This window comes from Barbus barbus (genome assembly GCF_936440315.1).
Source record: "Barbus barbus genome assembly, chromosome: 5".
Lineage (NCBI taxonomy): Eukaryota > Metazoa > Chordata > Actinopteri > Cypriniformes > Cyprinidae > Barbus > Barbus barbus.
In genome coordinates this window covers 22,499,197-22,516,608 of record NC_136733.1, presented here as the reverse complement: position 1 = coordinate 22,516,608, position 17,412 = coordinate 22,499,197, and the positions used below count along the sequence as shown (strand labels likewise).

At 41.0% G+C, this 17,412-nt stretch overlaps 1 protein-coding gene across 2 annotated transcripts in view; it reads right to left on the bottom strand.

Moving 5' to 3' along the window:
* LOC306870094 (EGF-like repeat and discoidin I-like domain-containing protein 3) overlaps positions 1-17,412 on the bottom strand; it is a 220,377-nt gene that overhangs the window by 144,364 nt on the left and 58,601 nt on the right. Inside the window, exon 2 of one of the 2 annotated variants that reach the window (XM_079417163.1) lies at positions 15,995-16,024. The exons of the other annotated variant lie outside the window; for it this stretch is intronic. Within the exon in view, the coding sequence (XP_079273289.1) occupies positions 15,995-16,024 (30 nt within the window). The remainder of the gene's footprint in view (positions 1-15,994; positions 16,025-17,412) is intronic. 2 annotated transcript variants of the gene reach the window in all.

Here is a 17,412-nt window from a genome sequence, read left to right as displayed (position 1 = left end):
CGCGCTTGCTTCATGACTTGAAGCTGAAGCCGGCTCCGCCGCACATGCTTTTATACTTCCTGGTCGTGACGTCACCCCGCCCATGACGCCTCGCCCTCCTTCGGACTGATTGCACATAATATTCAGAGCATGGTCACGCTGATGGCATTCCCAAAGCGTTTCGACGCAGCGTCTCGTTCCCTTCAGGGAACCATGGTTACATACGTAACCTGAGCCGTTTTACCTCATTTACATTATGTATTTTATAAGATTATATTACTTTATGACGATATGTAAATGCTATGCGCGCCTAAACGAGCCTAAACTTTTCTCACAGATTTGAAATGCTATGCAGTGCAGACGCGAAGTTTGCTTAGTAAAGTGCAGTGAGATCAGCATGAAATTCAGGAATTGCGACCCATTTTCCAGTAAGACTGACTTTCCTTTTACAAAACAATATACACTTACAGTGAGTTAAATGTTTTTCCTTAATAAAAATGTGACAAAAAAACAACACATAGAAATCCCCCAAAGAATATTTGCGCACTTTCTTCACTGAGTTGAATCTTTTTCTCTGGCTCCGGACCAGAGCTTCGGTTGTTATGTCAGTCAAAATGACAGCTGAAAGATGAACATGATAACTACCCAGAACAGAAAAAAATATATACAGCAAGCAGTGTCGACCCAGATCCGGCCCACATCTGGCTCGCATGGATTTCACATGGGCCAGATGTGGGCCTGATCTGGGCCAACACGATGTTGCTGTCTGGGTTCCTGTTGCAACGAGCACAGCAGATATATTTACCTCAGAGAAAAAAGCACATAAATTGTATTTCATCTTGTGATTTTATTAATCTTAATTGTTCACAACTTGTGTACTTTTTCTGGTCGAGTTAGACTGAACAACTTTGCTAATAGTGTCTCATGAACGTGCGCATTCATGCACAGAGACCAACAGTCAGGTCAGGATTTTCTGCAAATAATATGTTCAGTTTGTTTCTCACCAGACCCTATCGTATATACCCAGAACACTTTGAATATACGGCACATATCACGTGGGACCACTCTGTGATACTTTCGCATGTTTTTTTTTTAAAAGCCTGATGTTAATCGCCATACTGCCATTATATGAAAAAGCATGTGTGGGACATTAAACAACAAAAAAAAAGCTTTTCATGTTCCGAAAAAGGAAGAAGGTCACGGCATTAGAACAAGAAAAAATGTAAATAAATGATGAAATCATTTAAATTTTTTGGGGTGAACTATCCCTTAAAACAAATTGTTCACCTGAGTTGTTCTTTACTTATACTCATGCTGTTCCACAGACACTATATATGACATGTATGCCATACAGGTTTGGAATCACATTAGGATAAAAAAAATAAATAAAAATTTGGGTAACTGTTTTGAGTAAACTATTGTTGTAATTGATACTTGTCTCTGATATTTCACCTGTTAATAGTTTTGATATGATTCTGCCCCCCACCCTCCCCCTATTTTACAAAAGCACTTTTGTGATGCTGTAATTGGGAGTGGATTTCTTGCTTGGCTGAAAACTGCAGAGATCCACATCTTGTCGTGCTGAAAAAAAGAAAGAGACTACTCCAAGGAGATCCAAACACCATTGGCACAGATTTTGTTCAGTGAGCATTAACATACATTCATCGTTGATGGTAATGAATGAGATGCTGTTGTTTAAGCAGATTAATGTAAGCACTATAAACCCAATGACATTCAGGATACATATGGATCAAAAAATAATATGTATTTTGTGCCTTTGCATTGATTTGCTGACATTACATTTTAATTGTTGTAAGAACATATTCTTTACATTTATTGAAATTATGTAAGCAATGTATATATTTCACACAAGTGTTATTTTAACTCCACAATGGAGGGAGTCATATATACATTTCAGGTGTTAGATTTGACTCAAATTGAGTTAAATGTACACTGGCTTTTTTTGCTGTGCACTCCCCGGGCCTCAGCCACCACTGCAAGGCTCTCATATACAGCAGGCCAAAAGGTATCATGTTGGACGCAGCTGCCATCAGACCCATCAGTCTCTGAAACTGTTTGACAGTGAGTGACAGGCCTTCCCTCACTCCTCTCCCATCTACGAGAATTGCTTCGATACGAGCAGGAGACAACTGTGCCTGCATTGTTGTCGAGTCCCATATCAAGCCCAGATAAGCGGTTCTCTGTAGTGGAGAAAGCACACTCTTCTTGGCGTTCAACCATAACCCCAGCTCTCTCATATGGGCGAGGACGACATCTCAATGCCGAGCCGCCATCTGCTCTGACTGAACTAAAATCAACCATTAGGCGATCTAATTCAGTATGCGAATGCCCTGGAGTCGCAACGGAGCCAAGGCAGCATCCACACACTTCATGAAAGTGCGGGGTGAGAGTGATAGGCCAAATGGAAGAACCCGGTATTGGTATGCTTCGCCCCCGAAAGCAAACCTCAGGAACTTCCTGTGTTGAAGAAGGATGGATACATGGAAGTATGCGTCCTTGAGATCTATTGTGACAAACCAGTCCTCGGACCTGATCTGAGACACAATCTGTTTGATTGTGAGCATCTTGAACCGATCTTGAACCATCCTGATGCCTGATTGCCTGATAGCACAGTTCAATAAATGCAGATCTATGATCGGGCGCAACCCCCCATCCTTCTTCGGAACGATGAAGTAACGGCTGTAGAACCCTGATTCTCTCGAAAGAGGTGGAGCACGTTCTGTGGCCTCCTTCCTCAAAAAAGTTTCTACTTCTTGTTCCAATACCAGAGCCTGCTCGAGGCCAACTAAACTGTGAATAACCCCATTGAAATGAGGTGGACGAGAACCGAACTGAATTCTGTAACCTCTCTCTACAGTACGCAGGACCCATTGTGAGACATTTGGCAGAAGTTTCCACGCTGTCAGAAAGTCTACCAAGGGAAACAGTCTCTCGAGACTGCCCTCTGGTGTTACTAGAGCAGCCACTTCGATGCCCTGAAGCGGTTGACCAGCAGGGAACAACCGACCTGACTGCTCTAGCGCCCTCTTCTGAGGGGACGGGCTTTCCCGTGCCGTACCGCAAGCGGGTGGCAACTGATAAATGCACTTGTCGGAGCTCACTGAGGACTGAAGCACCGTGGTTGGCAGGGGTATCAGTGCAGCCCCTTGAGGGCACTGAGGAGGATCGGGCACCGTATACTGAGGTGTGTACCTCTCCTCCCCAGGCTGGGCTACTCTCAGGGTCCTGACGATGGTGTTGTCAAGGACCGCTTGCCCGAGGACCTCTTAGACAGAATAATGGTCCGCATATCCGTTTTCTGCCTCGAGGACCCTGGCTGAGGGCGTCGCTCCGTCCCCTGATCTTTCTGCGGGGGGGCCCCAGATTGCGACAATTTGTTTCTGGGTCTAGCGGTATGAGGAGCTGGACGACCGGGACTGCTCCCACTCAGCAGTCCCAAAGACCTGGGAACGGCGAGGGAGAAAGCGCTGGAATCCCGCCACCTGCTTCTTTGCCTCCTGAAACCCCCCGACGACAGTATCTCGAGTTCCTGAAGGGGAACCATGGTTTACACAAAAATATTATGCAGCACAAGTGTTTTCAACATTAGTAATAATACATTTTTTTTTTTCTTGAGCACCAATCGGCATATTAAACTTAGCTCAGCTAGCTATCAAGGCAATATTTCAAAATTTATATATTTTATATATTATATTAATTTAATATATTATAGCTTAAATTATATATATTTCATTTAGTTTAACTAAAATTAAATAAATTGAAACAAATATATTATGTATTACTAATATATATATATATATATATATATATATATATATAAGATTATGTGCCACTGTTCTTCTTAAGTATTTATCAAATAATCATAGAGGCCATAGAGGGTAACCCTATCAGCATTTGTGAATTCCAGTACTGTATCTCAGCTATAATGAGACTAGTAGCTAATTAAAGGGGCACACCATGAAATAACCTTGTCAGAACTCTATTAAAAGCCCTCTGCATCCTGAAGGAGAGTGTGACAGCTATGCCTGCATTCTGACATGACGATCTATAACTGCACAAAGCTTTGTGACAGCCCCCTCTCTATCTCCAGAGACATGGAAGTCAGAAGAGAGAGAGCAAGACAGGGATGGAGGGAGACAGTATGAGAAGGAGAAATGGGAGCGGGAGAAAGGAAGGAGGGTGGGGGACGTATGCCACATTTGCACACGTTCCTGAGAGACATCGCCAGGCATTGTGGCCAATGAAACAAAGCTTTGTCCTCTGTGCTGTTCCCTTTTGTGGCGCAAGTCAGGGGATCAGCAAGAATGTCAGCCGTTGTTGGGCAGCTCATGATTGTGGCAGGAAAGTAATTGATGTTGGCTGGCGCACGCATCCCGATTTTCCGACAAGTCACAATGGAAGCCAATCTATCAGAAGAGCCCAGTTCCAATGCAGCATAGTACAACCTCAGAGGCGGTTAAACACAGCAAATCGTCCAATGTTTCCTGTGCAATTAATCACTCTCTGATGGACGCTCCCTACTAAATTCCCCAAAGTGAATTCATTTTAGTCTCTCGCTTATACGAATCAACTCAAACGCCATTGAAGTGAGACAGGTAAGCAGCCCAAATGCGTTTCACCCGCTAATGTATTCATTTATGCAGATTGTGGGTAATGTCACTTGGATGGTATGGAAATCGTAACGCATTAATATGGAGATATGGTGATCACTTGGTTGGATTATAATAATTACAGCTTTGGCGTCTGAACCTGTGCGGGTTTTCATTGAACAAACCTTTCAGCCATCGATTGGATCATCTATATTTGATTTTTGCAAAGTCTAAGCAAATAAAGCTGTCTCTAAATAAAGCAATTTGTCCATGATAATTACACACCGCACTGTCTATAGAGCATCATATATAACAAACAGCCCACTGGATAATTGTACCTTGGCATGCAGAGGAAGTAAAGTATAGGTATAGTTTTAATTACTTCTCCCTCAACTGATCTCTAGGTGAAGGTGATGGAGGTGAGAGGGGCTCAGACAGCCTCTCCGTGTCTGAGTTATCATGAGCAGATTGGGCTGAGCGTTTGGGAGGTAGAAAGGTGAGCAAGCAGGCAGCTGGAGCTCAAATCAGACTTCCTGTAAGGTAAAATCCAGCACAGCACCAGCACAGAGCAACAGTGAGGTTATGTACACATGACCTGTATGTGTCTTAAGAGTCTGGGGACTGCAGAATACTTACATTTCCACTATAGCCAGGTATTCACTTAAACAGTGAGGTCCAGCAGACTGAGCACAAACTGAAATTTTCCATTTAAGCTTGGAAATAAACCTTAAACATTAAAAAAAGCCAATATAAAATCAAGTTTAAATACAAAATGACAGCACTATTTAGAAATCACTAATCAAATAATCAAATCTTTGACATTACATTTTTTATATATATTTTTTGATGTCTCTTTGTACAGACAATCTGTAGCTGACAGACAAGCTGTAGTGCCAAGTGATAACTTCTCTGTTTTTCGGACAGACAGAACAGCAGAGGCCGGTAAATCCAAGGGTGGAGGAGTATGTTTCATGATTAACAAGAAATGGTGTGACCCCAGGAATATCTCCATTCTGTCGCGTTCCTGTTAGCCTCATCTGGAACATCTTTCCATTATTTGCCGCCCATTTGATCTTCCCCGGGAGTTTTCATCGATAATTGTTACTGCTGTGTACATTCCACCACAGGCGGACACCGGCTTGGCTTTGTCTAAACGATGTGCTCAGCGGCTACATTAACAAACATCCTGACGCTGCCTTTATCATCGCGGGAGACTCAGGCAGGTCATGCCAAACTTTCATCAACACGTATCCTGTCCAACTAGAGGACCGAACACACTGGATCATTGCTACACTCAGTTCAAGAATGCCTACAAAGCCCGGCTTTTGGCAAATCGGACCATGCCGCCATTTTCCTCACACCGGAATATAAACAAAGGCTCGTTCAGGATCCTCCGGTGCAGAGAGTAGTGACGTGCTGGTCCTCCCACTCAGAGGCTATGCTGCAGGCGGCTCTTGATGATGTCGACTGGGACATGTTCCGGGCGAGTTCATCTGACGTCAGCGAGTTCACGGATGTAACATTAAGCTTTGTAAACACGCTAACCGAGCAAGCTACAGAAACAATAACCATAAGGACATTCTCCAATCAGAAACCGTGGGTGGACAGAACAATCCGTGCTGCGGTTAACACACGCACTGCCGCTTACAATGAGGCTCTTCTGACCGGGAATATGAGCGAGTACAAAGCATCGTGCTATGCTCTCCGACGCGCAGTAAGAGCCGCTAAACACAGATACAGAGAGAGAATTGAGTCTCATTTCCAGCTCAATGACTCTCGACGGATATGGCAGGGACTGAGGACCATCTGTGCCTTCGGAAACAAATCTTCCGCAGAGGTGAGAGCAGATCCGACGAGTTAAAAACCTATGGCCACTTCGATTACAACGGCGGTGGCGTGTCTCTGCCGTCCAGCACGTCAGGAAGCAGCAGGCAGAGCAGCGATAATCCTGTAATCACCGTGTCAGAGGATGAGGTTCGGAGGGCGCTAAAGAAAGTGAACGTCAGAAAAGCAGCCGGACTTGATGGGATAGCCGGCCGTGTTCTGAGGTCCTGCGGCGATCAGCTCACTGGTTTGTTCACTTCCATCTTTAATGAGTCCCTTGCTACCTCCGTGGTTCCCACCTCATTCAAAAAATCCATCATTATCCCTGTGCCAAAGAACAATAAACCTTCTTGCCCGAATGACTATCGCCCAGTTGCCCTCACATCTATAGTCATGAAGGTTTTTGAGACTTGTAAAGAGCCACATTTGCTCCTCCATACCCGATACTTTGGACCCCCTTCAGTTCGCCCAAACAGATCCACTGACGATGCCATCTCTCACGTCCTCCACTCTTCCCTCACACACTTAGACAGCAACAATGGGACTTATGTAAGGCTGCTATTCATTGACTATAGCTCAACTTTCAACACTATAGTCCCCATAAAGCTGGCTTCTAAACTCACAGACCTCGGCCTAAACTCCTCATTCTGTGACTGGATTCAAGACTTCCTCACTGGCAGACCTCAAGTGGTGAAAGTTGGCCAGTTCACCTCAAACTCCTTCACCCTGAACGTAGGAGCCCCACAGGGCTGTGTCCTGAGTCCCTCTACTCTCTCTACATGCATGACTGCGTGTCCTCTCACAGCTCCACATCTATTATCAAATTTGCTGATGATACTGTGGTTCTGGGCCTCATCTCCAACAACGATGAGACCGCATACTTGGATGAGGTAGAGAGACTCACATCATAGTGCCTGGACAACTGTCTCTCTCTGAATGTGAGCAAAACTAAAGAGCTGATCGTGGACTTTAGGAAGAGACAGCAGCAGCCCTACACTCCTCTTATGATCAGTGGGACCCCTGTGGAGAGGGTGAGTAGCTTCAAGTACCTCGGTGTAAAAATCTCTGAGAACCTGACTTGGACTACACACATCCAAACACAGGTTAAAAAGCCAGGCAAAGACTGTACCATCTGCGACAGCTGAGGAAATTCAGGGTCTCACCAGCAATCCTGAAAACTTTCTATTCAGGGACCATAGAAAGTGTATTGACTCAGTGCATCTCAGTGTGGTATGGAAAAAGCTCCAATCAGGACTGCAAAGCACTACAGAGAGTTGTCAGGGTCTGCTCTCCCCTCTCTGCAGGACATCTACCTCAACGCTGCAAAAATAGAGCTGTCAAAATCATCAAGGACTCTAATCACCCTGGTAACCATCTATTCACTTTCCTTCCATCTGGTAAGCGCTTCCGTAGCCTGATGGCAAAAACTGAGAGACTTAGGAGGAGCTTCTTCCCCCAGGCCATCAGGCTCCTAAACTCTAACTCTGTGTTATAACATCACTTGACTCCATGTAAATATCACCATATCAATAAGCTATTCATAATTTTTCTCTACCTCATATTGCTGCTATTTAAATACCCTTTACTACTTTTTTGCACATTCCTCTTATATTACTATTTAAGTCAACAACATATTGACCTGCACATTTATATTTCTATCTATATTTTTTATATTTTATTTTATTCTTTTATTTTTTCTACCTTTCTTTTTCTTAATATTTGTATTCTATATAATTGCACTGTCCTTGGAGCGGACCTGACTCACATTTCACTGCTGGTTATACTCTGTATAATTGTGAATCTTGAATCTTGAATCAATCAGATGTTCTTGTCTTTATTGAAGCACAAGATGCTCATTGGTTAATCTGAAATTATGCTATTAGTTTTACACAAATGTTTTTTCTTTCATATAGGGATGTAACGATATCAAAATCTCATGATACGATAATATCGTAATATGAAGTCCACAATACATTATTTATTGCAATATTTAAAAAAAAGACAAAAGAAGAATTGGAAAAAAAAGAAAGTACATTTTCAAGTTAAATTATTCTATCTAATGCACTTTGATAGTTCAAAATCAACCCATGCTCTTTACTAAGAAAACTCAAGTGAAAAAAAAGTCAGTGAATGGACTTGTACCTGAACATTAAAGTGGACTCAACCAGGGGTGGCGTTTCTGTATGGCAGAGTATGGCAGTCGCTATACCCTAGCCCAATCAGGTGTGCCTGAAAATTATCCAAACTCTCTATTATATTTCATTATTACTGTTTTAAATCACTGCTATTGATCTTCCTTATGTCTGTTTGAGGGTTTTACAAATATTTAACCAATGAAAAGCATTCAAAAGAGCTTGTCACTAAACTTTGTAACGCTATGTGTCCTCAAACTGTCAGCGAAACCTCGTATAACTGCCCCGCCTCCATTCAGAATGAAATGCTGCGCTGAGTGTGCAGCCTGGAGACGGATCTCGGCTTGTTCGCAATGCAAGGGTAAATAATAAGTAACTGATGTTTGAATAAGTACAGCATTTTCTTCACTAAAACACTATGTCTGGCTAAAGGCTAAAGTTTTTTGTCTGTTTGAAGAGCAGAGAAGAGTCTTAGCTTTTGCCATCTAGTTGTAACAATATACTTTTGTACGTTTTAAATATCCTGTGCAAGTGTGCGCATATAGCGCTTCATCATCTATATAATGACATTTTGGCCAAGTGTATTAAACGACAAGAAAAACTAAGTGCCCATATAGCTACAATAACCTGTAAGTTGATGAAAACGTATAATGCGATGCACTTCAGATGCTGCCGTTGTAATGACAGACAAAACACAGATCTCCGTCATTCGCTGGTCAAAAACACTGTTAACTCCATTTGAGCTTGATTTTCATAAAATGTTAAGTCCAAGTTTCTGATAAAGCCACATACGAACTCTGACGACGTTTAATTATTAAAAGAGAAACGCAGATTCCTTTTCTATATTTTCTTCCTATATTTCAGTGCTTAGTAATGCGCCATGGTATTTTTTATTTATCAATACTGTAAACCCCGCCCCCCACCCCTTTCGATTTACGCTACTGCCATACCCTATGGTTTTGTGAAACGCCGCCACTGGACTCAACCCTCTTTTTATTTGTGATATTCTGTCTCAGTCTAAATGACATCCACACTGGTGTTTTAGGAAGCCAAAAAATAAGAATATAATAATAATAATAATAACAACAACAACAGCAACAACAACAACGGCAGTAAAAGCCATATATTGTAAAACAATTGCGCTGTAAAATAAATGAAAATTAATATTTCATAAGTATATAATTTTTTATTTACAGTGGTGTGAAAACGTGTTAGCCCCCTTCCTGATATTTTATTTTTTTGCATGTTTGTCACACTTTAATGTTTCAGATCATCAAACAAATTTAAATATTAATCAAAGATAACACAACATGCAGTTTTTAAATGAAGGGTTAACAAAATCCAAACCCACATGGCCCTGTGTGAAAAAGTGTTTGAGATCATGTTGAGATCCAAAGAAATTCAGGAACAAATGAGAAAGAAAGTAATTGAGATCTATCAGTCTGGAAAAGGTTATAAAGCCATTTCTAAAGCTTTGGGACTCCAGCGAACCACAGTGAGAGCCATTATCCACAAATGGCGAAAACATGGAACAGTGGTGAACCTTCCCAGGAGTGGCCGGCCGACCAAAATTACCCCAAGAGTGCAGCGACAACTCATCCAAGAGGTCACAAAAGACCCCACAACAACATCTAAAGAACTGCAGACCTCACTTGCCTCAGTTAAGGTCAGTGTTCATGACTCCACCATAAGAAAGAGACTGGCAAAAATGGCCTGCATGGCAGAGTTCCAAGACGAAAACCACTGCTGAGCAAAAAGAACATAAAGGCTCGTCTCAGTTTTGCCAGAAAACATCTTGATGATCCCCAAGACTTTTGGGAAGATACTCTGTGGACTGACGAGACAAAAGTTTAACTTTTTGGAAGGTGTGTGTCCCATTACATCTGGCGTAAAAGTAACACAGCATTTCAGAAAAAGAAAATCATACCAACAGTAAAATATGGTAGTGGTAGTGTGATGGTCTGGGGCTGTTTTGCTGCTTCAGGACCTGGAAGAATTGCTGTGATAAATGGAACCATGAATTCAGCTGTCTACCAAAAAATCCTGAAGGACAATGTCCGGCCATCTGTTTGTGACCTCAAGCTGAAGCGAACTTGGGTTCTGCAGCAGGACAATGATCCAAAACACACCAGCAAATCCACCTCTGAATGGCTGAAAAAAAAACAAAATGAAGACTTTGGAGTGGCCTAGTCAATGTCCTGACCTGAATCCTATTGAGATGCTGTGGCATGACCTTAAAAAGGCGGTTCATGCTCGAAAACCCTCCAATGTGGCTGAATTACAACAATTCTGCCAAGATGAGTGGGCCAAAATTCCTCCACAGCGCTGTAACAGACTCATTGCAAGTTATCGCAAACGCTTGATTGTTGCTGCTAAGGGTGGCCCAACCAGTTATTAGGTTTAGGGGGCAACCTCTTTTTCACACAGGGCCATGTGGGTTTGGATTTTGTTTTCCCTTCATAAAAAAAAAAACTTCATTCAAAAACTGCATGTTGTGTTTACTTGTGTTATCTTTGATTAATATTTAAATTTGTTTGATGATCTGAAACATTAAAGTGTGACAAACATGCATAAAAATATAAAATCAGGAAGGGGGCCAACACTTTTTCACACCACTGTACACTACAGTAGGGAAATTCCAATACTTCTTTCCTAATTTCTACACTTATTTTGAATTTGGACTGCAGTGACGTTACTGAATATTTCCCCTGCCCTCAGTGGGAAGCAGTGTCAATGTGCTGTAACTTAGAGCATTGTGTCCTTAATCGAGAATCATTGTACCACATAAAATCCACACCTTCGCATTAATGCCTATGCAGGCACATTAAAAGAGATGTTCAGCTCGCAGAGTTTGCAGGGTAAGAGCTTACACAGCTCGTACGTGGCCTAATTCTGTCTTCATTCTTTACGGGGAGTGCAGTATCAGCCTCCTACCAGTTCACTGCCTCCTGCCCAGTACACTCCCCTCTCCCACTAAGAACTGCAGCCGGCAGAGAAAAGCACTCACTTCTGGCTTTTAGAGCCGTCTGCCCTGTCTCTAAATCCTGCCATGCATGCTACATGACAAAGATATGCTGACTAAACTGAACAGATGCAACAACGAGTTAATGTGAAAACAGAACTGAGGCAACAAAAATAAATCAGTGGCCATCCAGCTCTCCGCCAAGGGAGTGAAATCTCTCAGGGCAGCCGAAGTAAGTTCAAACTCACCTTGGAAAGTCTTTCGGAAATGGAAGGTGAGGGTGTAAAAGGAAGGCAGGAAATGCCATGGAAATGTCACCATGATAGCAGTCTGGCAGAAGAAGAACAGCCTAGAGATTCTCTCCTGTCAACTTGCATCCATCCAAGAATGCAGGGCTGATAAGAACAGACATGGCCAAATGAAAACTCCTTGCAACAGTTTATTTTGGATAGACCAACCGATTTGGGTGCTTATTTTGTAATCCTTTAGCAAGACGTAATTGCATTTCTGAAGGAATATCGCAACTCATGAATAAATAAGTCAGATAAGTTGAGTCAAATTTATTTGTATAGAGCTTTCACAATACAGTCTTTCAAAGCAGCTTTGCCGAAAATAATGATGATAATGTTTATAATATCTTAATATCTTCATGCCTTCTAGTTTAATTTAGTAGATTAGAACTTGGCAATAATACAGTTTACATTTTGCAACAATGCAAGCAATCATGCAGTGGAGATTTTGATTTACTTGATTGTATGTACATTTTTTGAAAATATAACAGGACAGATAAGATTAAGCTATGTTCATTACACTGAGAAGTTAAAAAATGAGTTCTCAAAAGCACAAATAAAGCTAATTTTAAGATTATAGGTATTAAATGTAAAAGTCCTTCCTTCCTCATTAGTTACCTGCTGTGTATGCTTTTTATTTAAAATAAAAGTTTTCAAGAGCCAGCTAATGTGTTTAAGTAGAAATATTTATGCATGTTGTATAAAACAGATTAACGTGTCTGTCAAATATTCTCCAGTCTTTTTTTCTTTCTTTTTTTTTTAGAACACTGGCATACGCTGTGCTGGTAACCTGCTTATGGAACATGTCTTTATTATGAGCTTGTACATGCTGAGTCTTTCAAAAGGCCATGTTTAAAGTAAAGCCTTCAAATTATTGCCAGCCGTTTGATGCTAACAATTACCAGGTATAGCAGGACCCGCATGAGAACAGAAGCCACCTCTTTCCATTTCAAAGCTGAAACAAACTGCAGAGCAAATTGAAATAATGTTTCTCGGATTACAAAAATGGTGCTCGGGCCAAAGGCAGGGCATTTAAAAAAGAGGGCTTTTAGTCAGTGTCTGATGGAGGGGTCATAATACTGGCCGGTGAACTCAGTCCCACCTTTAGTTATATAATGGCATACTAATGTTTTCTGCAGTTACCCGTTCCATCACTCAAACTCCCCAGGAGGAAGAAGAAAGTGTATTATTCATGCAACACACTCCTCCATAGCAACTACACTAATAAGGGCCCAGTGGGCTACGATGAATGTTCTCCAGCTGCATATAAAATGTACATATCAAATCCATATTTGAACAAAGAATAGAGAAAAGCACAGTGACGCAGTTAAGAAATAAAAGAGAACGGTTCTGATCCAATAATGCAAAACTAGGAGGAGCTGTTATTCCGATTATGTTTTAACTTCTGAAATTGTATTCATACTGTCATCTTTCATTTGACCAATTATAGCTCTTGCATTTTGCTTGAGTATGAAAGTACAGTGGGACATACAGTCTGAGGAGCTTATACAGCTTCATTTTCAGTTTTGTGCAAGTTACTTCCAAACTGTAATACATTACAGATTACTTGTTACTGTTATTTAAAAGCAATGCCTTACCTTACAATATTACCGTCTCAGAATTGCAATGCATTACATGACTCCTGTATTACTTTTGAGTTACTTTCACCAAAATAACTACAGAAGTAGAACTTAACATTCTAAAATGACAAAATGTACTTAGTCGGCCCTGGCCCGAGACGCTGAGGCCCTAGCCCGGCCCGTGTCCGACAGCTTATCAGAATTACCGACCCGAGTCCGTTTTAAGCCCGGCTTTACTGCAAGCTTTATTGCGTGTATTTGAAGGCAGAACTCTTCAGCTGTGCTGACAGATCGCTGCTGCTTTAACACGGATTAGTGTTGTTTCCACCAGCGCGGCAATTTTTTCATCAATAATTGACGGATGCCTAAAATATAAAGATAAGGAGAAGCCTAAAACAGGCCCGAGGCCCAGCCCGCGTCTAAATTATGACGTGAATATTGGCCCGAAGCCCGGCCCTAGGGACGTAAAAAAGTCGGATCCGACTTTAAATTAAATTTTAAAAATAAATAAATTTTGGGCTAAAAGTGTGTTAACGCAAGCGTTACTGAACATGTACCGAGTAAAATATTACTGAAAATTGAGTTGTAATGCCTTACACTACTGCGTTACATCAAAAAGTAATCCGTTACTGTAATACATTACTTTTGCAACACGTTACTCCCAACACTGTTCATTTTTGCTCCCTTTGAAGTGCAAAAATTAGACAGTATTGTCTGTGATCTCTGCCTCAATGGCAACTCAGAGTTTATACAGTAAAAAAGACGTGGGGACAATAACAAGCTACAAAAATAAATCTGTTTCCCATTTACCTCTTGCTCTCAAACTTGGCAAGACGATAAAATGCAAATAGATTTTGATAAGGGTTCTGTAATAGGAATGAATGCATTTGGGGGGGTGGGAGTGGGGGGTGATTACCTATAATAGCACTTTTGATCTCATTTAATATATATTATTATGTCAAACATGTACCATGCTATTAAGCTGACAGCCTGGGGGTCTTGATTGAACAGTATACTGACTCAAGCGTCACACCACATGTATACCAAAAATATATCATGAAGGATTTGTACTTACTGTACCAACCCAATGAAATATATAATTTAGGCTTCAACAGGTCACAATTCTAGGTTCAATGCCTGAAGAACCTACTGTGGTAATTGCTCTAACCCTTGTGCATAGTGGAAAATAAAATAATCCAAAATAATGCCAGATTATATGTGAGGTTTAGATCTGAAACCCATCAAAAATATACCAAACAACAATCTAAAGTTCATCTGCTCTGTGGATTTATTTTCTGATTGTGGTCCACATGCAGAGACTTAGGCCTAAATGAAGATGCATGCACATGCTCTTCGAATCTGTCAAAACACATTTAAGAAAGTCAGACTGACAACATAATTTCAGCGAAGACATCTTTCTTTGGGTGCACACTATCCTTTTATATATTTACTACCGTATATTCCACACTCACCCACACCCACATCTTTAAACTATTACAAACATTGTGAAAGAATAAAAGATTTGAGCATTATTTAATTTCGAGCATTAGCATTTACGGGCTTTATGTGCGTCAAAGATCATAACTTCCTTGGAGAAACCAATAGATGCTGTTAAGTGTAAATGATGGAACATACACAGTATAGTAGTATAGTGGCTGAGGAGTTAGAATAAAATCTAAAGTCCCTTTCAAACTAAACAGCTTTATGTTGGTCAACAAGGTTGAAACTGACATGTTGAAATTTCCGACTGTGTGGATTCCTATTGATGATTAGATTTTGTCTGCATTGCTGAATAATGGTAAATGTTTTGGCACCTTAATAGCTACAAAAGAGGATCTTAATCATGATTAATGATCTACCTTATACAAATCTAAATTTACACAAAATTCCATCTGAAATGGTTTATGGTGATAGACAGCAACAGATATGCATCTTGTTCTCAATGCGAGAGGAACACCCGTGAACATGAAAACAGAAGGGCTGCAACATTTTATTGAAAGCTTGGAACCTGATAAAACAACGAGGCAGGAGAGAAGAGTCTGAACAATCTTCAAAGCAGCTCCGCTCACAGAGATTAGTGGGCTTGACAGTGAGTGCTGACCATGCGCGATGAGAGGGATCAATGGGTGTGATACTGAGGAGCCAAGGAGATCGAGAGGAGGTGGAGAAAAACAAACACCTTACATTACCGGAATATATGTGTGTGTGCAAATGTGTATGCACATGTGTATCAAAATTGCTAAAAAGCGAAAAAAATACATCAACAGTGGCGGCAACCAAATTTGACTGAGCGAGTGATCAGAATAGCAGCATCTGAAAAGAGACTGGATGATATATCATAAGCAGGGGGTTTCTGCAGCAGGTTTTGAGATGCTCTATGCATCAACATCATGGTGAGAAGACAGAATAGCAAAGCAAGAACGATGTGACATCAGAGGAGACCTTGAGAAGGTGTGAAGAAACAGGTAAGGGAAGAGCTCTGAAATAGACGTGTGAATTTCATGCAGGGAAGGTCACACATTCCAAAACTGACAACAGTAGAAGGAAGTGAAACAAAGAGCGATACGGGAGCCAAATGAGGGGAGCACAACAATTACCATATCTAGATATATCCCACCTGCTGAAGTCGGATCCTCACCATCTGCTGCTATAGAAGGTTATGGAGGAATTGGAGGGGAGGAAGGAGAGAAAGAGAGACGTGGTCAATCCTCTTTCACATAACCTCTCTTGTAACACAAAAGTTATTTGCAGTTTAACAGGTGGTGCACTTGAGTCACACCAAAAATATCATCATAAAACATTGTTAAATAAACGAAAGACAGCCATGTTCTTCTTTATCCCACACACCACATTGGCTACATATACACAGTCAGTGTTTGGGATTGACAACCAAATATATATACAGTATATGTGACCATGAACCACAAAACCATAAGGGTCAATAAAAAAAAAAAAAAATAAAAAAAAATAGATTTATACACCATCTGAAAACTGAATAAATAAGCTTTCCATTGATTTATGGTTTGGATAGGATAGGACAATATTTGGCTGAGATACAACTTTTTGACAATCTATAATCTGAGGGTGCAAAAAAAAAAAAAATCTAAATATTGAAAAAAAAATCGCCTTTAAAAATTGTCCAAATTATGTTAGCAATGGATATTACTAAACAAAAATTAAGTTTTGATAAATTTACGGTAGGCCATTTACAAAATATTGTCATGGAACATGATCTTTACTTAATATCCTAATAATTTGTGGCATAAAAAAATCAATAAGTTTTGACCCATACAGTATTGTTGGCTATTGCTACAAATATACCTTTGCTACTTATGACTGGTTTTGTGGTCCAGAGGGATAAACACACACACACACACACTTTTTTTTCCCTCAGTGGACTCTCACAGTTTTTCATTCTTATAGATATGAGATTTCCATTTTTCATAACCCGTGAGAGGCTGACAGGCCTTATACATCAGTGACTGACAGCAAAAGAATAACCCAGGAAGCACATACCTATTTCATAAGTATATCAATGACATGACACTGTCAGCTGCCATTCTGTTCATACAGCACACATCAACTGAACTCACTCTCAAAATCCATTTGTAATGTCTGAAAACGTGCAGAATGTAAGAGTAATATAATGCAGTTGTCATTTCCTTTCATACTCATTGCTCATTTTATTTCTCCCAACCGGGCCAGCTCACTGCTGCTGCTGTGTTAATGTAGCTGATGACCGTTCTCGTAATCGCCTGAAGGTCGGGCTCTTTGGAATCAGGACAGTCATAGGGCAAGTTTTTATACAATATCTAAACGTTGCTGTTGCGTCTGACCCTGCTGCTCACTCAGCTGGAGCCTAGCCTGTATTTATCATTCAGCAGCAGCTCTCAGATTATCCGGCTGAGCATGCATGTGTTTGACTGTTAATTGCTGTGCTGTGGGCCTTAAAGGCTAGGATGAACCCAACCTGTCTCCAGCCATTATCATCGACCTCCATCAACCTGATCACGTTACAGCTGGAAGACTCTCGGC